At 33.9% G+C, this 27,947-nt stretch overlaps 1 protein-coding gene and 1 non-coding gene across 2 annotated transcripts in view; both read right to left on the bottom strand.

Annotated features, from left to right (window-relative positions):
• GLCCI1 (glucocorticoid induced 1) overlaps window positions 1-27,947 on the bottom strand; it is a 109,454-nt gene that overhangs the window by 14,069 nt on the left and 67,438 nt on the right. The window contains exons 4-6 of the mRNA XM_036894518.2: window positions 12,743-12,856; window positions 8,198-8,350; window positions 3,305-3,515 (exon numbers count right to left, since the gene is read on the bottom strand). Of these exons, the coding sequence (XP_036750413.1) occupies window positions 3,305-3,515; window positions 8,198-8,350; window positions 12,743-12,856 (478 nt within the window). The remainder of the gene's footprint in view (window positions 1-3,304; window positions 3,516-8,197; window positions 8,351-12,742; window positions 12,857-27,947) is intronic.
• On the bottom strand, window positions 26,359-26,465 carry LOC118917113 (U6 spliceosomal RNA). The gene has a single exon (XR_005026681.1). It is a non-coding gene; the product is annotated as a U6 spliceosomal RNA (small nuclear RNA).

Here is a 27,947-nt window from a genome sequence, read left to right as displayed (position 1 = left end):
CATATACAAATATATATATATTTTGAAAGGATAGGCGCTATTTAAATTTTTTCTTCACAAAGACGGTAGTTGATTTGGGAACTAGAAACTTCACATTGAATCGGTGGTTACATATTTTCCCAGGGAACAGTAACATCAACTTGATCTTAATCACAAAGTAATGCCTCAAAGCTAAATGTGGTACATATGTTAAGAAATTCATGTCAGGGGTCTAATTCCCAAACAAGAAGACTTGTAGAAAACAGAAAAATGTCTTAAATGAGATCTCTGTAACTTGAACAGAGATTAAAAAAAAAAAAATCACTATTAGCCACACCCAACACCATTTATTGAGTATTTACTATGTACCCAGGGTATGCTGAGTACTTTGCTAAAATATCTTATTTAACCCCCAAAATAATATGAGGCAGGTATTATCATCCTGGTTTACTAAGAAAATTTTTTAACTATTTGGGAAAAAACTATTGGACTCAAGAGATGCTCTGGGCCAATGTTTTCATTTTACATTAAAAAAAAAGAGCCCCAAAACAAAAGGAACAGAAGAAAGGAAAGACATAAATGGATAAAAAACAACGAGTATTATTCAGCCATAAATAAGAAGGAAATCTTTCCATTTAAAACATGGATGGCCCTTGAGGTATTATGCCAAGTGAAGTAAGTCAGAGAAAAATACTGTATGATCTCACTTACATGTGGAATCTTAAAATCATCAAATTCACAGAAACAGAAGGATGGTGGTGGCCAGGGGCTGAAGAAATGGGGAGATGTTGGTCAAAGGGTACAAACTTTCAGTTACATACAGATAAGTAAAGTTCTGGGGAGCCAGGTATAGCATACTGACTTTTAACAATGCTGTACTGTATACTTGTAAGTTGTTATGACTTTCGTAACAGAGAGTAGAGCCTTAATGTGCTCACCATAACAACCACAAAATGGAAATCATGTGAGGTGAGGGATGTGTTAACCTTACTGTGGTAAATACTTCACTTTATATATGTATGAAATCATTACATTGTACATTAAACTTACATATGTTATCTGTCAATCTTATCTCAATAAAACTGAAAAAAAAATCAGATTACTAGATAATCGGCAGAAATTAGGCCAGAGAGGGAGGTTTTAGTTAAGTTGTAAAGTAAAAGCAAATAGTCTGTATATTTCCTGAAGGCACTGTGGAGCTAATAAGTACTAATTATGATGATTCTTTTTATAGCAGCAGCTACCATTTGTTGAATCCTTGAGATACTAATGCAAGTTTTATAATCAAAACTTTATAGGACTCAAATCCATTCCTGTGTGTCAAAGTCAGTGTGGCTCTTAATTTTGGTGTTTTGTCTTCTGCAAGGTCATTTTCATGACATGAATATACCACCTCATAATAAAATAGATTATAGATCTTTGAGAAAAAGAGATATGAAGAATATACACATTTGAAGCTTAGGATCTACGTGAGCACCTCTTCTGAACTGCAGAAACCACATATTTCTGCCTCATCAAGTATAGTCACTCAAAGGCCCTGAAGGCAATCTCACAACTAGTTGCCTAACACAGAACTCATCTATCACCTTCCTAAAACCTTTCAGCATCTCTGTTATCCACAGTGATAAATTTATAAAGAAGAAAACAAAAACTCCAGAAGTAATTGTCTAGCCTATCATTTTATTTTTACTTTTCACTTTAATGCAACTACAGGTGCTAAAAAGTAGCAAAACTGGTCACCTAGAATTGCACAGATCTCTTCTACTGGTATAACAGTAGCCATTTACCCTTTGCCATTTACCACCTGTGTAGCCTAAAGCAAATTACTATTATTTAACATTACCATTTACCTTTAAAACAAACACTCCTACTAGAAGCAAAGTTGTTTTCTTGTTTGTTTTACTGTGCAACATCCACAATAAAAACATTGTGGGGAAGTGATTAAAAGGTGTTTGCTCTGATAGGATGCCTCAATGAGACAGTTTCCTAGTCTGACATTCCATGAAATGGAACTACCCACTTGAAGCAGAGATGCCCCTAAGGTACTGCCTTCAATGCATCCTTAATGGAGGGAGGGAGTTCACAAGGCCTTCAATAATGAAAGGCTGAAAAAAAAAAACAGAACTGTTGAGATACACCACAGAAATAAAAGCAGAGGACAAAGTCCAAGGTAGCTTCCATTTAACATCTCAGCACAGAGTCAGGCATAATGACGAGTGAAGGAAGCCGGACATGCAAGAACGCACTACTGTCCCATCCCTGTGAAAGATGGTAACATGGACAAACCAAGTCACAGGGGTCAGTCAGGACAGCAGTCACTTCCAGGCACAAAGGGGAAGGATACTGTCTGGGAAGGGGGCCGAAGGAGTCTTCTATGATGCTAAAAATGTTCTATATCTTAATCTAGGTAGTAATTTCATGAATACATTTGTAAAAATACACTGGGCTAAGCACTGAAGATCTGGGCACTTTACATTAGTAATATCTCAAAAATAAAACAAGTTAAGGGGAATGGGGGTCAACCACAAAAATCCTGTAAGATGCTGTAAATTTTAACTTCTGTTTTTAAATTTTTGTTACCTATGATCTACGTCTCTATGGTGAAAAGCAGTAACTGCGTTATAAAATAAGGTCAATGTTTCTCTGAACATAGCTAGTAAGGTGGGAGCTGGGTAGTCTTTGTTCCTTCTGTGTCTGGGTCTGAAGAAAAAGAGTGAGTGGCAGTCACCAAGTGCCTAAAGCAAGGACCAGAGAGCATTGCAGACAGTTTGGGCCTGAGAGGCCACACAGCATCTCAGAGGTTTTGCCTTTTATTGGAGTTGGTTAATAATCCATCTGTGTGCCATAACATACCCCTGATATCCTGCAGGTACTTATTAAACCTATCTACCTGGTTAAAAATATACTCATTCTTCCAACAGAATTTTTAGAAATTACTTCCTCCCAAATCAATTTCATTATGAAATCTAACTTCAGGCACAAGAAATATAAACTGTACCTCAATTATCATTAGCTCTGGGCAATGCCAAGGAAAAACCATGTTTAAACAATGTGAAGCTAAGCTATACACACTCCATTTTATAGCTTTCATTAGCTGTTAAGAGCCATGCGCTGTGCTTCTCTGACACATTTATGGAAGATGTTTGAGAGAGTCACAAAGAAGGGGGTATGTGAAACCGATGAACGAACAAACCTAGACTAACCAGTCCTTTACAGCCCCACCACCCGACAGAAGAAAAGCGATGCAATGGTCTAAGACAAAGCAAGTATAATGAGCAAGGCCCTGTAACAAACCCGCCATCTCAGTGGATGATCTCACACTCACCTTTATCACGATCGTAGAGTAAATCCTCTGTTGAGCAAGGGCTCCCGTCCTGGGACCCCGGAGGACAGAAGGGGGAGACGCAGGGCGAGTGACTGCTGCAGCTGCTGCTGAGCTCCTGCACCGAGGGCGTCTGGGTGTCCACGCTGCGCGTACTGCTGCTACGGTGGTGAGCAGGGAGGGGAGCTCTCCGGCCATCTGGTATATCCAAAGGCTGCAAGAGGAATAGCCACCAAACAGGTGAACGATGGTACTTACGCTCCATTCACAGGGAAAACACATGGCATTTCCTTTGATTTCCTGGTCCACTACTGTCACATCCATAACTGACTCTTCAGAGACTAAAGATGCCAATCCTGCATCTTAAGTTAATCCCAAAGTAGTGTTTCAAAACAATAAGGATAAACCATCAAGAAATTCCATAGCTCCCCCTATGTATTTGTAGGTGAGCACGTCCCATAAATCCCCTCAGGGTCAGGAGCTTTGTTAAAGTGCTGTATCCCTAATGGCAAGCATTGTGTCCAGCACATAGCAGACATTTAATTAATGTTTGCTGAATGAATTAATTGAACTGCTCAAGAAATCACTTTGACTTGCTAGTAAGAAAACTAAAATCTCATATGTATGGATTTTTTTTGTTTTGTTCATTCTTTCTTATCTTAATTTTTTTAGAGGCCAGGACCAGACCCAAGTTTTCTATTTCCTTTGCAAATCACCCAAAATTTCTAGTAAATAAGTTTATTCTATTAGTAGTCAATGGAAAATATCAACATAATTCAGAACAATTTTACCAATCTGGTATCCAACTGAGTAGGACAATACATAATTTTACTTGGTTCTAATGCATTATTCTGAGCGGCAAAAGAAATAGAAATGAAACTATAATCATAGAATCATATATTTTGGACCTGAGAAGACCATAGAGCTCATTAGTCCAATGTCTTTACAAATAAAGAACCCATAGTTTGGAGCACTGGTGACACGGCTAATTAAATGGCATCAGAGCTTCTGCTGCAGTGGACTCCTACTTTGCTTCTGCTGTTAAGACAGATCTTACTCCATTTTCCTCATCTATGTGCTAACAAAAAGCAAGGTCAACAAATTTTATATACTTATCACTTAAAATATTTTTTGTTTTTAATACAGACAAGATTTCAGTACTAGTAAAAAGAACCAATATACTTTTAGTTTATTTACAACTTATTTTCACTACTTACTGCTCTTATTCTGAGTTTTATTTCAGAATTTTGAGAAACACTGTCAGGGTTTGAAAATGATTAAGATAAAATTAGGCAAGATTCAAAATATATTGATTTTTCCTTTAACAAGCTAAGTGAAGTATGAAACCTTTAAGTGCTGAAATAAAAAACTTCATTTATCTCTGCAATGCTGTTAAACCAAAACTATCCTAGCTTCACAACTTGACAATTATTATTCTATTGGAAAGAGGATATTCAATTATGTAAATATTAGTTCATTTGTAAATAAATAAAAAAAGTAAAACTTTCCAATTTAGGAAAGAAACATTCCCAAAGGATTATTAATGAACCTGATCAAATGCTAAGAAAATGTTCCTTTACAATTAAAATACATTTTTTTCATTTACTTTTATTTAGATTTTAATTCCCACTCTGCACTAAACCTTAGAATGAACAAGGAATATTGTTGCATTATTTTGGGACAAAACTGTATGACAGTATAAGACGTGAGGTTCTCAGACTAACCCATAAAGATCATTTTTAGAAGATATACCTGAGGGCCCCTCATGAGAGAGATATTTCTCAAAACTTAGATATTTAAGTCAAGGAAAATGTTACTTTAATAAAAGGCTCAATATTGGTAATTGGTAAAAGAATAAAATACTAATTTGCACCTAAAAAATGTTAAAGAATTTAATTTATCTTTCATTTATGTCCTACTTAAACACAAGCTTTCTGTATTCCTATTTCCTAATCTATAACTGGATAATACAGTCAATTTTTAACCAAATTTTGTTTTTTGGGGGGAGGGATGATAGAAGAATTACAGTATAAACAGATTTGAAAAACCTATACATTTATACAAAAGAAGAGTGGGAAATATTAAAGGCTTATTAGTACATCAATAAACTTAACAGGACAATTTTTTTAGCTACTGGAAGAATCACTGATGGTGACATTTTTATTTATTAAAAGTTTGAGGCATATTTAAGCTTAAATCTAAAAATTCTAAAAATTAATATTTTAATTATGTGTGTGCAGGTTATCCCAGAATAATTCTGAAATGGCTACTATGGAATTGAAATATGATTTATTTAAAAGCAGAACTATGTTAGTAAGTTTTAAATTCTAGTATAGTTTTGCTTTTGAGTTAAGGAATGAGCAAATATGTGACTGACTATCTCATCTTCAAAAAGTCAGACAAATTACATTTCCTTACATCAGTGTTCTTAAATGTTACCTAATGTATAAAGGAAACACCTGAATGTAAATAGCTAAGACATAGCATAATTTCTTATTATTAATTATTTTCCCATAAAGGATTCCTTTATGGGAAAATAATACAAAGTAAAAGTTTAATGTGAAATGTCTAGGGAGAGTAAATGGCACAACCTTTTGGGGGAAAGTAACTTTTCCAATATTTATCAAAACTTAAAATATACAAATATTTTGATTCAGTGATTTCATTTCCAGGAAATTGTCAGTAAGAGTATACAATATTTTCTAAAGCACGGCTTGTGATGAGAAAAACTGAAAGCAATCTAAATGCCCATCAACAGGGAACTTCTAAATTATGGTACATTCATACAGTGATTCACTATTATCAGCATACACAAACATGTATGAGGAAAGATATACAAGACTATGAATAATGTTCTTATCTGCTAAGCAATACTGAGATTTGAAAGAAAGTTTATAATTTTTTATTTTTATAAATGTTAAAGTATTTATATTTGTTTATATTTTAAGATTAGGTCTCAATCAGTTTTAAAACCTATACCTTATATGAAGGAATCAGATACACACTTGACATAAAATTAAATCATCTTTTAATCCCAAAAAACCGTTAGAGAAATAATTAAGCCAAAGATGACTTGATGGTTTTATTTGTTGAGTATACCTTTAAAATGTAGTAAAGTATAGGTTCACATGTAGTAGTGTCCAGATTTCTTTTCTGGGACAAAGGTAATTTATAAAATTCAAAATGGGTCAATGACCTAAATATAAGATAAAGCTAAAACTGTAAAACTCTTAGAAGAAAATGCAAGAATAAAGTACTGTGACCTTAGATTTAGGCAATAGTTTCTTAAATATGATACCAAAATTTGCAACAACATGGATGGAGCTAGATGATATTATGCTCAGTGAAATAAGCCAGGCGGAGAAAGACAAGTACCAAATGATTTCACTCATATGTGGAGTATAAGAACAAAGAAAAACTGAAGGAACAAAACAGCAGCAGAATCACAGAACCCAAGAATGGACTAACAGCTACCAAAGGGAAAGAGACTGGGAAGGATGGGTGGGAAGGGAGGGATAAGGGCAGGGAAAAAGAAAGGGAGCATTACGATTAGCATGTATAATGTGGGGGGGGGGCATGGGGAGGGCCATACAACACAGAGAAGACAAGTAGTGATTCCATAGCATCTTACTACACTGATGGACAGTGACCATAATGGGGTTTGTGGTGGGGGTCTTGGTGAAGGGGGGAGCCTGGTAAACATAATGTTCTTCATGTAATTATAGATTAATGATACCAAAATTAAAAAAAAAAAAGTGCCCAAGAATAAAAAAAAAAAAGTGACACCCAAACTACAAATACCAAAAGAAAAAAAAATACATCAGACGATCAAAATTAAAATATTGTGCTTCAAAGGATACCATCAAGTAAGTGAAAAGACAACCCACAGAATGGGAAGTAATTTCAAATCACGTATCTGGTAAGAATTTTATCTAGAAAATAAAGGAGTTTATAAATAACTTTTATAATTAATAATAAAAAGACAAATGACCGATTTTAATATGGGCAAAGGACCTAAATAGACAATTTCTCAAAGAAGATATACCAATGGCCAATAGCACATGAAAACCTGCTTAACATCATTAGTCATCAGAAAACACCTATCAGCACCATGATGATATACCACTTCAAACCACCCACTAGGATGGCTATAATAAAAAAGATTAAAAATGGTGGTGAAGATGGAAATTGGAACCTTCATTCATTACTGTGGGAATGTAAGATGGTGCAGTGCAGCCACATTAAAGAACAATCTGGCAGTCTTTCAAAAGGTTAAACAAAGAGTTATACTAAACCAGCAATTTCACTCCTAGGTATATACCCAAAAGAAATGAACACTATTTTCACATGAGATTTCACAGCAGCATTATTTTTAATAGCCAAAAAGTAGAATATCTATATATTTCATCAACTGATAACTGGGTAAATACAATCCACACAGTAGAGTCTTATTTTGTAACTAAAAGGAATGAAGTACTGATACATGTTACAACGTGGATGAACTTTAAAAGCACTATGGTAAGTGAAATAAGCCAGTTACAAAAAAAGGCCACATGGTGTATGATTCCACTTATATGAAATGTCTATAATAGGCAAATACATAGACAAAGAAAGTAGATTAGTGGTTGTCTGGGTTGGGGGCATTACAGAGAAATGAGGGAGGACTGCTAAAGGGTATGCAGTTTCTTTTGGGGTGATGAAAATGATGCAAAATTGAACGTGGTGATGGTTGCACAGCTGTGAATATGCCAAGAACCACTGCACTGTACACTTTAGATGGGTAAGCTGTATGGTATGTGAATTATAGCTAATAAAGCTGATACCAAAAAAGGACTTTTTAAGACAGTTCACCATAATAAAAAAAAAAAAGATTTCAAACATCCGATGTAATCTTACCTTGGACACTTCCTCCTTCCCATTATTTTCTTTAATGAATACCTTTTCTAATTCAGGACTTATTCCTTCTACATTGCAGGGCACACGTGAAACAGATGATTTTGGCACTGATATATTTGACAGTGGTACAGGGACTGATCTTGATCCAGGAGCCTACAAAACAGAAGATAAGGTGGCATTAAATTATTTGTGGTCAAAGAAATCAAGAAATCAAGAACTAAAGAACATAGTAAATCTGAAAATAGAAACTCACAGAGCAGAGTTATTTTGAAATTTCAAATAAATATAAATTCAGATACAAAATTTAGGTTCTAATGTAAGGAAGTATGGTAAGAAGTATAGTGAAAATAATCCTTTTTGTAAGTGTAAAGGTAACCGTTTACACTTTTATAATCTTATGCACTATTTGTTTTCCTTTTCTGTTTTTACTGAGAAAGCATAATTGAAATCATTTGTTATGTGTATCACGTGATTCTACAGTGCAGCTCTATGTATATGTTTAAAAGATCTGTTTCTCGTTATGTGACAATTACCTTCTAGTATTTTTCATTTCCATTTTGTCAACCATTTAAGAAAACCTTTTGAATTGGTAAATAAAGTGGCAACAATATCATATTAGTTCAATGACTCTTTGAAGTTGTTTTTACAGGTCCTTTGGAGGAATTCTAAAAAATTAACCACCTCTTATAGCTGTCAAAGAGTGGAGGGTTGGGGGAGAACAAAAAGTGTAAGATGATCCTTTTGATGCTTAAGCAACTTACACAACGGAAGAGAAATAAAAATAATGATGGAACGGGATAAAAATAAAAACAACATGTGATCTCCATCTTATTCTGAATGATAAAAGTCAATATATATGGTTCATAAGGTAGACTGTTAATCGTTGATTAGCATTGGAATATTTCCTATACTGTATTCCTGCCATGTGTGAATTGTTAACTGTTGATGTCCTTTGTCTCTTATTGATGCAAAAACTTTTTCTATATTGAAGTTGCAGTTCTTTGTCATATATTTGCTGTTTAATTTAGTATCAAATACTTTTCAGTACTTTTATGTTTTTTCGTGTTTAAATACTTAACCTACTGTGATTCATTTTTGTATATGGTGTGAGGTAGTATTTTTTCCCCACATAGTAATAAAACTGCTCCAACATTTCTTTATGGAATCTGTATTTGATTTCCTTGGGCTGTTATCTGATAATCCTTATATAGAGGTTTACTTTAAACGCTGCAATTTTATAGTAATTTTGCTATCTTGCAGGGAAAGCCTCTCAAATTTTCTTTTCTATTAGTGGCATTACTTTTCTATATGACATTTGAAACAACTTTTCAAGTAACAATTCCTTTCAAATATCCATTGGAACTCAATCTGTACATCAACTTCAGGTAAATTTCCGTATGGAGAATATGAAGTCCTCCTATGCATGAATGTGTAAAGACTTCCCTTTTATGTCTCTAGTTTATGTATCACACCCTCAACAAAGTCTGACAGTTTGCATATTTCTTTTAGGACTTGTTCTATGCATTTTATATACTTCATTATATATATTAACTTGTTATTACTAATTGTGACATAATAAGACATATAAATTTGGCTTCTGTTCCTGGTTCCTGACACAAAGTTCCTAAAATTCCTGTAATTCCCTGAGTTAGAGGGTTACTGGAGCATCTTTTGTACCAATATTTAGTTTCTGACCCCAGATCCTAACATAGAGCTCCTAAATCCCCTGGAATTTTCTGGGTTATAGAAGTAAGAATCTTGTTTTAATGAGGTAATTTTCTTTATGGGATCCTGGATACCTTCAGGATTGGTGTTAGTCATGATTAGAAGCTTGGAACTTTTAGCCCTGCACCCCATCCTCTGGGAGAGGGGAGAGGGACAGGAGACTGAATTAATAACTGACCATGGCTATGTGATGAAGCCTCCATAAAAATCCCTAAACTATGGGTTCAGAGAGTGTCTAGGTTGGGGAACACATGCCCACATGCCAGAAGAATGGCATACCCAATTCCATAGGGACAGAAGCCCTTGCACTTGGGACCTTTCTACACCTCATCCTGTGTTCCTCTTTCCCTGGCTGTTCATCTGTACCCTTTACTGAATGCTTTATATATAATGAAATAGTAAATGTCTTCCCCTGAGTTTTGTGAGCCATTACAGCAAATTACTGGATTTGAAGAAGGAAGTGAAGAAGCAAATTATTTCACTTAGTTGTGTGTATAGCCAGTTGGTCCAAAATACAGATGACAACTTGGGAATGGGACTGGTCTCTGAAGAGGGAGCTCAGCCCTTAACCTGAGGACTCTGTGCTAACTCCAGGTAGTCAGTACTATAATTAAATTGTAGGACACTCAGTTGGTATCTAGAGAGTTGGAGAATTGGTTGGTATGGGAAAAAGGGTTGTGAGTACAGGGTACCATAGATTACTTTTACTAGAATAAGAGAAAATTACTTATTTTAATATGGTTTTATTTTATCTAATCATTTCATTAGGTACTCAGTTTTTTCTTTTAATTATGAAAAGTTGTAATCATAAACATAATTAAACTGAATAGCATAATGGATCAGGTGCACATCATCCAACTTAAAAAATTATCAACAAGCTAATCTTGTTTGAGCTAAACATCCATTTTTTTTGTTCTTGGAAGACTTTAAAGCACATCTGGGACTTCACCTTAAGTATTTCAGTATGTATAGCAAAAGATAATTATTTTTACACATAACCACAAATACCAAAAAATTTAGTGTAAATTGGAAACAAGTGTATAAGTCCTCTTTGTTAGGTCAACAAGTCAAGAGATCTACTATACATGCATTGATCTCTTACAGTAAAGGTGCTTGAAATAAACAGAGTAAGAATAATATATTAATTCTACCAGATTAAGAAAAAAAGGAAGACATAATGTGAATTTTCACTTGAAATGTCCGAAGCTTGCTTGTCAACTGCATGTTTGTTTTACACTTTCATAAACTATAAACCTGTATACAATAAAATATTCCCATTTTAAGTATGAAGTTCGTTGAGCTTTGTAACTATATATAGTCTTCCAATTATCAGTATAATCACATTTTAGAACCTTCTGTCAGCCCAAAAAATTCCCTTGGATTTCTCTACAGCTAGTTCTTACCCCTAGAACTTTGTCTCTAGAATTCTGCCTTTTCAAGAGTTTAATGTAACAAATCACACAGTATGAAACCTTTTACTCTTAACCTTTTTTACTTAGCATCAACTATGCTCTAAGTACTAGTAGTTCCTTTATACTGCTGAATAGTACTGTATGGATGTATGAAATGTTTTATCCATTCACCAGTTGGTGGTATGTTTGATTCCATTCTTTGACTCTTAAGAATAATGATGAACACTGATGTCCAAGTCTTTGTGTGGACATATGTTTTTATTTCTTGAGGTAGCTATCAAAAGGTGGAATTTTGGGGCTGTATGGTCACTGTATGTTTAACTGTCAAAGAACATGTGAAGCTATTTTCCAAAGTGGCTATACCAGTTTGTGTTCCCACCAGCAATATGTAGCTGTTCTGCTGATCCACCTCCTCATCAACCATGGTATTGTTAGTGTTTTCTATTTTAGTTATCCTATCATTAACTGTAATAGCTTAGTTCATTCACTTTGCTTTTCTAAATATATAACATGCAAATTGTGATAAGTTATTTCTTTTTCTTACTACTGCTCTGTCTACAGCCTCTAAACTACTAGTAAATAATATCAGTAATTGCAGACATTTGTAACTTGATTTGTATTTTAACAGAAATACTTCCAGTATTTTATTGTTAGGATTGTACCACATTTTCAGTTAGTCACATTAGGAAGTATTCTATTTTTAGTTAAATAAGTTTTTATCACACACAGATACTGAGCTTTTATCAAGTGTCATTCAGCATCTACTTTGACCTTGTAATGCATGAACTAAACTAATATATTTCCTAATGCTAAACCATCCTTACATTTGTGAAATATCCCCAGATTGAATTTGTTTTGATACACTACTTGCCTGTCTTCTCTACTACTATATTTGATTTACTAAAATTTATAACAGTAATTTTAATTAGGTAAATTTGGTCAGAACAGCATTTTCCAAATTTTGTTCTATGGGATATATTAGCAGATGTTTTCAGGGGAAAAAAAAACCCCAACACAACTCTAATCCTCAATATATTCACATGTAAATAGTGGTAAAATATAATATAAAGAGATACAGAGATAGATGGGTTAAAGTGCTGTTAGGAAGATTAAATGAGATAAGGCTCATAGTTGTTCAATAAGTAAATGAACTAGGACTTCAGCACAGGCCAGTTTCAGTCATCTATGAGACCACTACACTCTGTTACATCTGTTATTAAAAGAAGATCCTATATATGGCTAAAACAAAACCCAAAAAACAAAAAGCTTAACAATAATTTAATAAACAGTAGTGATTTAGTAGAGATAGGGATTTAGATGAATTTTTTAATCCTAAAATGATGGATTCTTCCTTAATAATAAACCCCTTAAGAGGAATCACGCCCACGTGAACAAGAAGGTAGCCCACCTGCACGTGACTGATTGCTATGTGGTTGCCGTGGAGAGGTGAGTGCCGGTCCTTCTCCTTACCAAGCCGACCACTCTGCTTACTGCGCTGTAGTTGCTGCCTCAGTTTGGCGATCTGCTTCGGGGAGAGAGGAGGAGAAACAAAAAGAGAACAAAAGTGAACACCAGTTTTTAAGTACTTATTTCTTTAATTTCTGAATATTGATAAATACATTTTTCTCAAAGGTTTCAAGTCATATTTCCTACAATGACTTATTCTTGTAAGTTTTTATGATTAAAACTATGGAAAATAAGAGGTCCAAACTTCCAGTTATAAAATAAATAAGTCATAGGGTTGTAAAGTACAGCATAGGGAATACAAAACTAATACTGTAATAATTATATATGGTTATCATATATGGTCAGTATACTATAGATGATAACTAGACTTACCATGGTGAGCATTTTGTAGTTACATGTAAATGCCAAATTACTATGCTATATGCTTGAAACTAATATTGTATGTTAACTATACCTCAATAAAAAAATATATGCCAAAAATGCTTCACTTGTGTAATTTAAATAGTATTGTTGATAAATATGTAGACTACGATTACCCCAGAATTTTTTCAGATTTTACCTTGTAACACCAGGAATATCTTCCTCTTTAAACACTTTTGGTAAGGTTAAAAGCTAGTATTTCATGCATTTATTGATCAAAGTTAAACCTAATCTCTTAATATAGAGTTCATGTTAGTTTCTGAATTTCCATGTTACATAAACAAATTAGTCTGATTTATCAACTGTTAAGTACTTTAAAACTGTATATCCTATGGTGGTGAGGAAAGTCAAAGCAACCAGTATTAGTAACTTGTCAGCATTTAATATTTTACTATAATCTTTAGTCACACAACTATTTTACTAAGCCATAATTGACATACAATATTCTACTAGTTTAAGGGTACATGTTGGTTTGGTACATTTATGTATTGCAAAATGATACCACCACAGCACTAATACCTCCATCTGGTCACATAATTACCATCTCTTTTTTGTGGTGAGAACATCTGAGATTTATTATCTTAGCATCTTTTAATAATAATAATAATAATAATTATTATTATTATTATTATTATAGTATAATTAACTTTAACCAAAATGCTATATATTAGATACTCAGAACTCATTCATCTTATAACCGAAAGTACATGTCCTTTGACCCATTTCCTTCTGACATAATCCCTCGTAACTACCACTCTACTCTCTGCTTCTATGCATTTTTTTAGATCCCACAAACAAGTGATACTGTACGGTATTTGCCTTTCTGTGTCCAACTTATTTCACTTAGCAAAAGCCCTCAAGTTTCATCCATGTTGTCACAAATGGCAAGATTCCTATCTTTCTCGTGACTGAATAATATTCCTTTGCATATATATACATCATCTTTTTCCAGTTATCTGTTGACAGATACTTGGCTATAGTTACATAACTTTTAAAACAAATATGACTTAGGGTGTATTCTCCTAAATGGAATGGTAACACTGCCAGGCTTAAGAGAAAAGTTATTACTACTACATGGCTTGGAATTCATTAAACTACTAATATATTTTAGGTGATGTATATGTAATATTCTTTAAAGTGTGCTAGTCCAGGAGTAAAATATTCCTGAGCATTTTAAAGGGAATCATTAGCAATTTGGGGAAAGTTATTTACTATTGGTATTATTTTCCTTGTACAAAAGATGACATCACCTAAGCGTTCCTTCAACACCACCAACAGTGAGCCATTTTATGTTACCTACTAGGAAAAGTGTAAGTAGAAAGTAGTCTGTAAAATATATTGGTTTCCTCAAAGAGATAAAGCAAAAACACAATGTATTTTAATAGTAGTTAAATGCTAACCTCTAATAACCATGGCAATGAAAAGCAAAATACATAGTTGCTATTAAAACCTGTAATATAAAGGGCCAAGGGGAAATTGCTGGGAAAACATTTTTTACCTGTAGTAAGTAGTAGGGAAACAGCATAGAAGTAAATAAAGCACCTAAACAAAGAAATAATTTATATCCTTTCTTTTATATTAAGATCCTGGGATTCCTTTATTTTTATAAAGCTCTTTTCGTAGCTTAAATGACGTCTCGTACAATATTCTTGCAAAGATATACAAATAAGATTATCTATGTTAATATTTGTGTTCCTTACTCTCTGTTGAAATGATCATAATTTTCTTCTAGAGAACATTAATTTTCATGAGAAAAGGAATCAAGATTAGTAGGTAATCATTATAAGTCAGGACAGATTATTCTCTACAATAAAAAATAAACAGGATTTCAAATTATACAAGTCATTTAATTAGGACAGAGATATAAAATTAAGTGTTTTCTGAACATTAATGATGTTTTAGTGGTGTTTTTAAACCAGCAAGAGCTTATATAGAAGAGTCCATAGTCCCAGAGATTAATCAAGGAATTTGAACTTTTACTTTAAAAATCATCTTTAAAAATAAACAAACAAAAATAATCTGATAATTGACCAATTCTGATCACTCCATTTTTACAAGTCTTTGAGACATCAAAATAAGCCAGAAAAGTTTTGGTTCTAAACAGCTTTAACAAACCCTGAAAACAGAAAGGATACATCATGGCACATACCTACTTTGCTTGGAATACTGCATAGAAGTATATTATGCAACCTTATAGTTTTCACACAATACCGTTTATCTTTGGAATGTAATATAGTTATGCTCTTGTTTGCAATTCAGTAGAGATTAGGGTAAAAGGGAGGCCCATTTTACTAAATACACACATATACTCAGAACATAACAAATTTTAACCCAGAACTATGTGAAATGAAAGCAAGAATACCATAAATCCTCCTTTGCTTCAGAATACAGGGGGTTCCTGTGTTATTTACACCACATTCAGAAGAGGAGCAGACCTATATAACCACAACAAATACTCTTCACTGTCTATAGCTTTACTTAAAATTTCCTTTCTCTTTACCTGTGATGCTCAAGAGCCCATGGATCGTTTGAAGGAACCTCTTTTTCCTAATCTTAGTACCTGTGGAGAGTAGACACAAAAGTGTCTTTGGGACAAGGGGTAGAAGGAAACTCTAACACCCCACCCACAAACACGTGTGCATGTGTACACACACACACACACACACACACACACACACACACACACACACACCCATCACCTCATCCATATCTCCCAACCTCTACCTAAGACAGCCTCTCTAGGCTCACATCCCACTGCAATACACAGAAGCTCTTGGTCCTCATGCTGGTGGGCTTACCCACCCTAGTCATTACTATGACATGCCCACACAACCTCCCTTTATGAAGGAAGCACTAAATTATACTGACTGGACTTTTTAAACTAAACTAGAGATGAATCTTTGTGTTTCCAAGTATTCAAGCTACCCTGTGGCTGTAAGAAAAAATTAAGAATGGACCTTGATGGCATTATACTAAGTGAAATAAAGAAAAACAGTCAGACAAAGAAAACCAAATATGGTATGATATCATTTATTTGTGAATCTAAAAAGATCCTGAAGAAACAGAGAGTAGAGCAGATTGGTGGTTGTCAGGGCCAGGGGGAAGGGGGGCAGAAAATGAGTGAAGGGGGTCAAAGGGCACAAACTTCTAGTTATAAGATGCGTAAGTTCTGAGGATGTAATGTATAGCATGCTGATTATAGTTAACAATACTGTACATTTGAAAGGTGCTAAGAGAAAAGTTCTCACTAAAGACAAAAAAACTGTAACTAGTGTGGTGAGGGATGTGTTAACCAACCTTACTATGGTCATTTTACAATATATATCAAATCATTACACTGTATGCCATAAACTTACACAATGTTGTATGTCAATTATATCTCAATAAAGCCTTGAAAGAAAAAAAAATGAGAAGAAAGGACAGAGGAGCCTCCTTTAAACATGAAAGAGAGCTAGCTTAAAGCCAGGAAAAAAGCACTCTGCTGCTCCTTTTATGTGTTGTCTCATTCATTTTTCAATAAAAGTGAGATAGGTACTATTATTACCGCATTTTATATGTCAGGAAACTGAGAGGTAGATAGGTTAAAAATCTTGATAAAAGTCACACAATTAATTGGTGAAACAATTATTTGAACTTAGTTAATGGAATTTGAGTCTGCTCTCTTAACCACTATTTTATTTTACCTAAAGAGTCAAGTTAATAACTCACAAGGAGATAAAGAAATCTTACAAAAAGTGAAGACAATAAAAATGGGAATGAAAATTTGACATCAGCTCAACTAAGAAAAGAAACACCAACACAATTACTAAAGATTACTCCAACAAATTTTTCTGGAAATATAGTTTGACAAGTCATGAATCTCAAGGTATTATTCCTTTTTATATAAAAAAAGGAGGTAAGTGACAAACTATAGTGCATATAAAGATCAAGTGTCCCAACCAGATGGCTTCACAGCTGAATTCTACCAAACATTTAAAGAAGAGCTAAAACACATCCTTCTTAAAATATTCCAAAAAGCAGAGGGGAAGGAATACTTCCAAATTCATTCTATGAGGCCAGCATCACTCTGATGCCAAAACCAGGCAAAGACACTACAGAAAAAGAAAATTTTGGATCAATATTCCTGATGAACATAGATGCAAATATCCTCAACAAAAAATTAGCAAACCGAATTAAAAAATATATCAAAAGGATCATCCATCATGATCAAGTGGGATTTATTCAAGGGATGCAAGGATGGTACAGTATTTGTAAATCAATCAACGTGACACACCACATTAACAAAAAGGATAAAAACCAAGTGATCATGTCAATAGATGCTGAAAAGTATCTGACAAAATTCAACATCCATTTATGATAAAACTCTCAATAAAATAGGTATAGAGGGTACATACATCTACATAATAAAGGCCATATATGATACACCCACAGCCAACATCATACTCAATGGTGAAAAGCTGGCAGCCTTTCCTCTAAGATCAGGTACAAGACAAAAATGTTCACTTTTACTGCTTTTATTCAACACAGGACTGGAAGTCCTAGCCATGGCAATTAGACAAGATAAAGGGATAAAAAGCATCCAAATTGCTAAGGGAGAAGTAAAACTGTCACTATTTGCAGATGACATGATACTATACATAGAAAACCCTAACAACTCCACCAAAAATGTATGAGAACTAATAACTGGATTCAGCAAAGTTGCAGGATACAGATTAATATACAAATTAATACACAGAAATCTGTTGCATTTCTACATACTAATAGCAAACTAGCAAAAAAGAAATCAGGAAAACAATTCCATTTACAATTGCATCAAGAAGAATAAAATACCTAGGAAGAAAACTAAACAATGAGGTGAAAGACCTGTATTCTCAAAACTATAAGATACTCAAGAGAGAAATTAAAGAAGACACCAATAAATGGAAATCTACCCCATGCTCATGGACAGGAAGAATTAATATTTTCAAAATGGCCATCCTGCCCAAAGCAGTTTACAAATTCAATGTAATCCCTATCAAAATACCAATGGCATTTTTCAATGAACTAGAACAAATAGTTCTAAAAATCATATGGAACCACAGGAGACCCTATATAGTCCAAGCAATCCTGAGAAAGAAAAACAAAGCTGGAGGAATTATGCTCCCTGACTTCAAGAGGTACTACAAAGCTATAGTAATCAAAACAGTATGATACTGGCACAAGAACAGACCCATAGATCAATGGATCAGAATAGAGAGCCCAGATATAAACCAAAGCATATATGGTCAATTAATATACAATAAAGGAGTCATGAATATACAATGGAGAAAAGATAGTCTCTTCAGTAACTGGTGTTGGGAAAACTGAACAGATACATGTAAGAGAATGAAACTGGATTACTAACTCCATATACAAAAGAAAAGTTGAAATGGATCAGAGAACTAAATGTAAGGCATAAAACCATAAAACTCTTAGAAGAAAATAGGCAAAAACCTGTTTAACATACGCATGAGCAATTTTTTCCGGGACACATCTCCTTGGGCAAGAGAAACAAAAATGAACAAGTGGGACTACATCAAACTACAAAGTTCCTGTACAGCAAAGGATACCATCAGCAGAACAAAAAGGCAACCTATGATATAGGGAAATATATTCATAAATGATTTATCAGATTAGGGGTTAACATCCAAAATATATAAAGAACTCATTTACCTTAACACCAAATAACCCCCCACATAACCTGCATCAAGATAACCCCCAAATTCAAAAATGGGTGGAGGACATGAACAGACGTTTTTCCAAAGAACAAACACAGAAAGCCGTAACAGGCACATGAAAAGAGGCTCCACATTACTAATCATCAGGGAAACACAAATCAAAACCACAATGAGATATCATCTCATACCAGGAAGAATGGCCCCTATCTCAAAGACAATACCAAGTGTTGCCGGGTATATGGAGAAATGGGAACCCTCCTACACTGTTGGTGGGAATGTAAATTGGTATAACTGCTGTGGAAAGCAGTATGGAGGTACCTCAAAAAACTAAAAGCAGAATTACTATATGACCCAGTAATTCCGTTTCTAGGAATGTACCCAAAGAAAACAAAATCCCTGATTTGAAAAGATATATGCACCCCTATGTTTACTGCTGTGTTATTCACAATGACCAAGATACGGAAGCAACCAAAGTGTCTATCAATAGATGAATGGATAAAGAAGATGTGGTAAATATACACAATGAAATATTATTCAGCCACAAAAAATACAGAAATCCTGCTATTTGCAACAACATGGATGGACCTAGAGGGTATTAAGCTAAGTGAAATAAGCCAGGTGGAGAAAGACAAATACCATATGATTTTACTTATTTGTGGAATATAAAAACAAAAGAAAACAAAATGAAAAAAAAAAAAGCAGTAGTCTCAACACTGGGAAGTGACTGGTGGTTATCATGGGGGAGGGGTTGGGATGGGTGGGTGAGGGGGATAAAAGGGCACAAAAATTCTCAATCATAAGTTAGTCACAGGGAGAATGGAGCATATAGCCAATGATTCTGTAACATCTTCCTATGTTGACAGATATATCGTAAGTGCATTAGTTGGGATGAGGATTTAATAACGTGGGTAACTGTTGAACCACTGTGTTATATACTTGCAACCAATATAACATTGTATATCAACAGTACTTCAAAAAAAATCATGAAAGGTTCTGCAGTACAAAATCAAAATTTACATATTATATTCCTGACAATGTTCAAAGGAATTTAAAATACAATAGTACCTAATCAACACTAAAAACAAAACATTTAAAACTCCTTTTTGCCGTTCTATAAATATGAATAATCAGTGTTGTTTCCATGTTTTTCTTTAAAGTCTCAATAGGCAAACCCTATATTGCTAGTCGTTCAGCCCGAATATATCCAAAAGAACAAACATTTGCATATGCATATAAGGAGCACACACATGTGCAAGCACATGCACATCAATCCTTACATGCCCACAGACAGGATGCCTGCCCCACATTCAGACCCACACAAACCTGCTAACCCAGAAACAGACAGACAGAGACTCCCATACACAGATTCATTTCCACAGAGAGAGATAGATTGGGGACAATTTACACATGTAAAGTAAGTTTAATGTAGAAGTGTATTTACAGCTACCAATAAGGCATATTTGTCAACAGAAGCATGCTAACAATACCAGACTAACATTTAAAAAACACTTAGTTCACAAACCTACTTGATCCCAGATTTATTACATCTATTTTACTGATGAGGACACACTCTCAAAAATAAAGTACCTTTACCAATGTGACACAGCTAAGAAATGCCAGACCTACTCACTTAGCTTTCAATTTGCAACTTCTTTCTATATTAATGTTCAACTGCAAATAACTACCAGTCACTACTTGTTGGCTTAGATTATCAACCACTTTGCAAGGTAACTTCCTTTCTTAATGTTGGAGATACTGCAAGATGTGAAACCGAAATAAAGATGAACAAAAATTGATGAAGCAATTGACTGAATACATATTAACTTACTGATAAGTCTCTATTTCTCTGATAAAGAGTTTGCATGACCTTAAAAACTGTCCCTATTGGATCCAATTTTAAATAAGGAAAAGATTATGAAACATATTTACAATTCAATTTAATATGGATTTATCAGAGACTTTATTGGATAGACATATGTATTTACAAAAGGTTTAACACATAATCCCTTTGATTATAAAGGGACAGTTAAAATTCTTCAGACTACTGTCTTTTAGGTCCAGAGTAAATATTATTGCAATTATTTTCCCCTAGTATAGTATAATAAAAAAAAATTTAATGCCAAAATTTAACAGAATATTAGCACAGGAGACATACTCTTAGTAAAACTACAAGGAAACTATTATTTTTCCTACTTAAAAAAGAAAAGACCACATCAGTAATATCTATTAATCTATTAGATTAGATGCATGAAACATTCCTAATCATTTCACTTACTACTCCAGATGGTTTCATCAAAAAAACACTATCCTACTAATGGGAGGAGGGCTTACTGGCACAATAAAACCCATGATTCTTCCTTATTTCCACTGAAGGATTTAAGAGTAGAAACCCACCTTTTTCAATATATCTTCAACAAAATCAGACATAGTAAAAAAAAAAAAATTAAAACAACAATATAATAGTATTATTTATGTTCTCTCTGGGAAATGTCACTCTGGGATAAAGAGCCAATTTGCATATTGCTTATTGTAAAAACAATGGACTCCCCAAGCTCTGTGTCTCCTGTAATGTGATCTACTCTATGTGCAGGCATCCATTTGGGCCCTCCCCATTACTCCCCAGAGGACTTGGGGTTCAGGAGAACTAATGCAAACTTGATAGTCTTGATCCTTACTGTGCTGTGAATAATCAAGTCCATGTCTCTAAACCAGGAGTCTCGTGCATTTTGCCAGCATCCGTGCAACAGTAAAAGACTAACTTATTAGGCTGTAAGTAGGAAAAAATCAAATCCAAGGCCTAAGAAGAGGATACTACTTCACTTGCCTCAAAAGAAGAAGAGAGGAGTTTTACTGGAACAATTTGGAAAGACTGATGTTATGTTCCCCACAGTTGAGACATGATGGACTGGCGTCCTGACTCCCACTCTAGATACTGAAAATGCTGAGCTAGAATAAGGGATTTACTGTTGAACTAGACTCTGCCCAGATGAAAAAATGTGTGAGAGTTTCCCAGGAACCAGCAGGGAAATTTGAGTGGAATAGTCACCATGAAAGGCTGTTTTAGGTCCTTTTTATGAGGGCCACCTAGAAGGGTTAACAACCCTCCAGTAAACATAATTCCAAAATAGAAAATGTAATCTTTTCATAAAGGAAAATGGTATCTCATTTGGCTTCATTTCTTTAATATGTACACACCCCACCACCTCATTGTATACTAACTATACACCTCATTGTATACAGTTTCTGATAAATATATTGATAATTTGATTGCCATTTTTTGTAGCTAATCTGCTTTTATTCCCAATTGCAAGGGAGTGGGTGTGTGACCTTGATCTACAATTCCATTACACTATACGTAAAGGTAGAAATTTATTCTTTGTCTTCTTTATTATCCTTCTTGGAACTAGGGGCTTTTTCAGTCTGAAGACTCACATCACTCTCCAGGTCTAGCAAATTTTGAGCCTTTAAAAAATTTCTCTTCCCTGATGCTTACTATTTGTTCTTTCCTTCGTGAACCCCTAACTCAGTTTATTTTCCATGTTTCTTAACTTCTTTTTCATGTTTTCAACCTCTTTATCTTTTTGTTCTATATTCTAGATGATTTGCTTATCCAGACTTTTAATTCTCATTGAGGCTTTTGATTTACTAATTCTCTCTTCTGCTTACATCAATTTAATCCACCAAAGAGTTTTTAAAATTTCACCAACTTTCCTATTTACAAGATTTGCAAATGGTCCTGTATCAATCTCCCTGTTCTTACTCCTGCTATCATTGCAATTTACTATTTTACTTGATATTCTTAAACATTCTTATTTTTAAGTTCTTTATTAGAATTGTGTTATTCTTTTTTCCTCTGATGTGAATGATCCTACTTAATGTATCTTGCTGTCTCTTATGGCAACTGATTTCCTTATGTTTCCTAAAATGCTTGCCTGCAATCACATCTTTTGTGGGAGTTTTCTTTGTGAATTCTTTGTGAGCTCTTTCCTGTCATGTTGTTTCATGGTTGCTCAGAGTAGCCCTCTATAGAGTTGCACAGCTCCAGAGCAGATCTTAAATTAGGAAGACTGGGGCTTTGGTCCCACGTGGGGAGAACTCTATTCCTGATGCCACATCCACATACAACATACGGTTACTATTTCCATTTTTGCATTGCTACCTCTCCAGCCCACAGGAAAACACCAACAGTGTCAGGTGGAGTTATTTCAGGTCCAGTTTTACTGCCTAGCAACCTGGTCCCAGTTCCCTGCTTTATGCAAACAGCCCAGTTCCAATCTCCTACCATTTGTGAGACACATCTGGCTCTCTTAAAATGCGTAGGAATCTACACTCTCTTGAATTTGGCTTAAAACCCTCTTTCAAAGCCCGTGCCAACATGACCTGTGTTCCTGTGAGCCGGACGGCATCAGCATCCATTCATCACTAAGGATTTCCTTTCTATTCATGGTCTACAGAGGTTTTCCTTAACCTCTTAAGGAAATGCTGTAAATCCTAAATGGAGCTAGAATATACTTTGCTTATTTTCTGAGAATTTTCATATTGCATTCTTATAAGCTTGGAGCAAAGTGGAAGCTTTCATTGAAATTTTCATTAGAAATTGTGATACAAATTATCTGAGGGGGAGATTATGTGACTCAGGAAGAATGGATGTGTGAGACAGCTGAATTTGTTTCTGTGACAAGTATGCAGGTCAAAAGATATTTTTAAGAAAACACTGAATTTCAGTAGTACAGAACTTTAAAAAATATTGTGAATTCAATAATATTTCTGGCTTTTCATAATTTTCTCAAATTTCAATTTTTTCATCTACTATAACTCTATTCTTATTTTCATTTTTAGTCTTCACCCATGTGCTCTTATTTCTCCAGCCTGTTTGTTATATGATAGAGAATTTAATATCTTTTGACATAAAATGTAAAATCCACCAGTCCTTTACATCTTTTCCTGTTTTTAAATCTTTACTGAGGTATAATTTACATTCCCCTAACTTCATCCATTGTAAAACTCAGTTAAGCTTTCATCACTTTGTAGAGTTCCATAATAATAATCACAATGCAGTTTTAGAATGCTTCCAGTCTATTTGTAGCCAATCAACACTCCCCTAGCCCCATGCAACTACTGTTAGGCTTTTTCCTCTACAAATTTGCCTTTCCTGTCACTTCAATATAAATGGAAACATATAATATATAGCCTTATTCATCTTGCTTCTTCCACTTAGTAGTGATTGGCAAGCTAAAATCTGCAGGCCAAATTACCCTCCCACGTGTTTTTGTAAATAAAATTTATTGGAATAAAACCACACCCAATCTGTATTGTCTATAACTACTTTCACACAGCAATGGCAGAGTTGAATAGTTGCAACAGAGGTTATATGGCCCAGAGACCCTAAAATATTTACTGTCTGGTCTTTTACAAAAAACCTGCTCACCCTTCACTTAGTAAAATGTTTATGAACTTCATTCACATTGTAGCATGTATTAGTATACTGGCTATTGTACCTTTTTATTGCTGAATAGTATGCCACTGCAAGAACACACATTGTTTAACCATTTACCAACTGATGGATATTCAGATATTTTCCAGTTTTTAGTTGTTTTGAGTAACTATGCTATAAACATTTGTGCATATGTCCCAATGCAGACCTGAACTTTTATTTTTTTATATCGATTGCTAGGAATGGAATTGCTAGGTTATATGATAAGTTTCTGATTAACTTTTAAGGAAACTGACAAACTGTTTTCCAAAATGGCTGTACCATTTTATATTCCCAAAATATTTTAAGGTTCAGATTCTCTTCATCCTTATCTTTTAAGTTACAGCCATTGCAGTGAGTATGTAGTTGTATCTTGTAGTTTAAATTTGCATTTTCCTAAGGACTAATGATGTTGAACACCTTTTTCATATGATCATTGAAACCCATACATCTTTGGTGAAATACTTCTACTTAAGTATTTTACCCATTTTTTAAGTGGGTTGTCTTACTGACTTGTAAGAGTTCTTTATATACTGTGGATATAATTAAGTTCTTTATCAGATATGTGAGTTGCTAATACTTCTTCCAGTCTGGGGTTTGTCTTTTTGTTCTCTTAGTGGTGTCTTTTGAAGTGTAAATGTTCCTTTTAATAAAGTTTAATTTGTTATTATAATTTTTCTTTTATGGCTTTACTCTTGGTGTTCTATCTAAGAATGACCTGATTAGTCCAAAGTTGTCTACAAGTTTTATAATTTCAGAGCTTATATTTGGGACTGATTTATTTTAACTTGTTTCTGTGATGAAAGTCAAGGACTTAAGTTTTTTCCTTGCATATGGATATGCAATTATTCCAGCATCAATTGTTGGAAACATGTTCTTTTAATTGAATTGTGTTGGCACTTTTGTCAAATGTCAACTGACCATAAATATAAAGGTTTATTCCTAGATTCACCATTTTTATCCTTTGATCTCTATGTCTTCCTTTATGCTAATTCTTTGCCAAAGTCATTATGTAGATTTATAAGTAGTACTGAAGTTGTGTAATGTTTAAGTTTTCCAATTTTTTGTTTTCAAAAATATTTTGGCCATTCTAGGTCCTTTGCATTTCTACATACATTTAAAGATTAGTTTGTCAATCCTGAAACAAAAAGCCTAGGATTTTAATAGGGATTACACTGAATCAATTTGGGGAGAATTACCATCTTAATATTGAGTATTCTGATCCATGGCAAAAGTCTTTCCATAAATATAAATCTTAAATTTTGTCCAGCAACATAGCAACATTTTATTCTTTTCAGTATACAAATCTTACACTGCTTTTGTTAAATTTATTTTTAAATATTTAAATTTTTTTGATGCAACTATAATAAATAGCTTTATTTTTGGATTATCCATATCTAGTATCTAGAAATATACTGATTTCTGAATTTTGATCTTGTACCCTGCAACTTTACTGCACTTATTTAGTAGTTCTAGTAATATATTTGTATATTTCCTAAGAGTTTCTACATATAGGATCACATTACCTGTAAATAAAGGCAGTTTTATCACTTCCTTTATAATCTGGTTATCTTTTATTATTTTTCTTGCCTGATTGCACTAACTAGAACCCCCTGTGAAATACTGAATAGAAGTGGTGACAAGGTGATAGTTAACATAATTGCCTTGCTCCTGATCTTAGGAGGAAAGCATTTTATCTTTCACCACAGAGTATGATGTTATCTGCAGGCTTTTCATTAATACCCTTTATCAGGTAGAGAAAGTTCTTTTTTATTCCTGGTTTGTTGAGATATTTTTATCATGAATGGGTGTTGGAATCTGGCAAAACACTTTCTCTGACTCTACTGAGATGATTATATAGTGCCTTTTTCTTTCCTTTTTTATTTTGGCATTTTAAAAATTTTGTTATCATTAATCTACAATTACATGAAGAACATTATGCTTACTAGGCTCCCCCCTTCATCAAGTAAAAATATGGAACGCTTCACGAATTTGCGTGTCATCCTTGCGCAGGGGCCATGCTAATCTTCTCTGTATCGTTCCAATTTTAGTACATGTGCTGCCGAAGCAAGCACTGCTTTTTCTTTATTTAATTAATATAGTGTACTACACATTAATTGAGATACGGATCTTGAACCGATTTGTTCACTTCCTGCGACAAATCTACTCACTTGTGGTCTACAACCCTTTTTATATGTTGATGGTTTGGTCTGCTAACATTTTGTTGAAGATTTTTGCATCTATGTTCAAGAAGAGATATTGATCTGCCATTTTATTTTCTTGAGATGTCCTTGCCTGGCTTTGAAATGAGGTAATTCTGGCCAGATAAAATGAATTGGGAAGTGTTCCCTTCTCTTCTATTTTCTGAAAGATTTTGTGAAGTACTAACATTATTTCTTTCTTGAATATTTGATAGAATTCATCAAATCTGATCCTGGGATTTTCTGATCCTGGGAAGATTTTTAATTCTTCATTCCATTTCTTTACATATCACAAGATTATTCATATTTTCTATTCATTTTTTAATCAGTTTTGGTAACTTGTCTCTAGTAACTTGCATCTTTCTAGGAATTAATCCATTTCATCTTCGTTTCTAACTTTATGACATAAAGCTGATCATAACATTACTTTATAATACTTCTGAGTTCTTGAAGACTGATAGTAATATCCCTTTCACTGCTGATTTTGGTAATGTGTCTTTTTTTCCTTGGTCAATCTAGCTAAAGGTTTGTCAACTTTGTTCAAAGAATCAACTTCTAGTTTCAATGATTTCTTTCTAATACTTTTGTTTCATTGGCTTCTGCTGTATTCTTCTTGTTACCTTCTTTCCCTGCTTGCTTTTAATCTGGTTTGCTCTTCTTTTTCTAGTTTTTTAAGATGGAAGCTAGGTACTGATGAAGCATTGTGTTAGCTGCGCACATAAATTCTAAGTTGTCTTTTTGGTTTCATTCATTTAAATATTTAAAAATTCCCCTTGTGTTATTAGAAAAGTGTTATTTAATTGACAAACATTTGGGGTTTTCAAGATTTCTTTCTGTTTCATGATTTCATTCTTTTGTAACCTACTGAGACTTGTTTTATGGCCCAGCATATGGTATAACCTAGAGAATGTTTCACATGTTTGAAAATAACATGTTACTGGGAGTTTTCTATTTTTTGTCAGTTAGGTAAAGTTGATTGATAATGTTGAAGTCTTCTATCTTCTTGCTGATTTACTGTCTAGTTAGTTGTTCTATCAAGTATTGAAAATGAGGTATTGAATTTCTCCTTTCACAATTTTGCTTCATGCATTTGGGGACTGTTAGTTGAATACACAACTTATGATTGTTGTACCTTCTTAATGTATTGACCTTTTTTATCATTATGAAATGTCTCATTTGGCTTCAGTACTTTCTTATTTTAAAGTCTATTTTGTCTGATAAGCTTTCTTATTGTACTGTTTTTATTATGTACCTTTCCCCTTTTTTTAAATTTTCAACCTATCTGTATCTTTTTACTGTTGTTTTCATTGTGTATCTTTTCCCATTTCTTACTTTCAACCTATTTGTGTCTGCATC

Source organism: Manis pentadactyla, chromosome 7 (genome assembly GCF_030020395.1).
Source record: "Manis pentadactyla isolate mManPen7 chromosome 7, mManPen7.hap1, whole genome shotgun sequence".
Lineage (NCBI taxonomy): Eukaryota > Metazoa > Chordata > Mammalia > Pholidota > Manidae > Manis > Manis pentadactyla.
The sequence above is the reverse complement of the archived record's forward strand: the minus strand, read 5'-3'. Positions and strand labels throughout refer to the sequence as shown.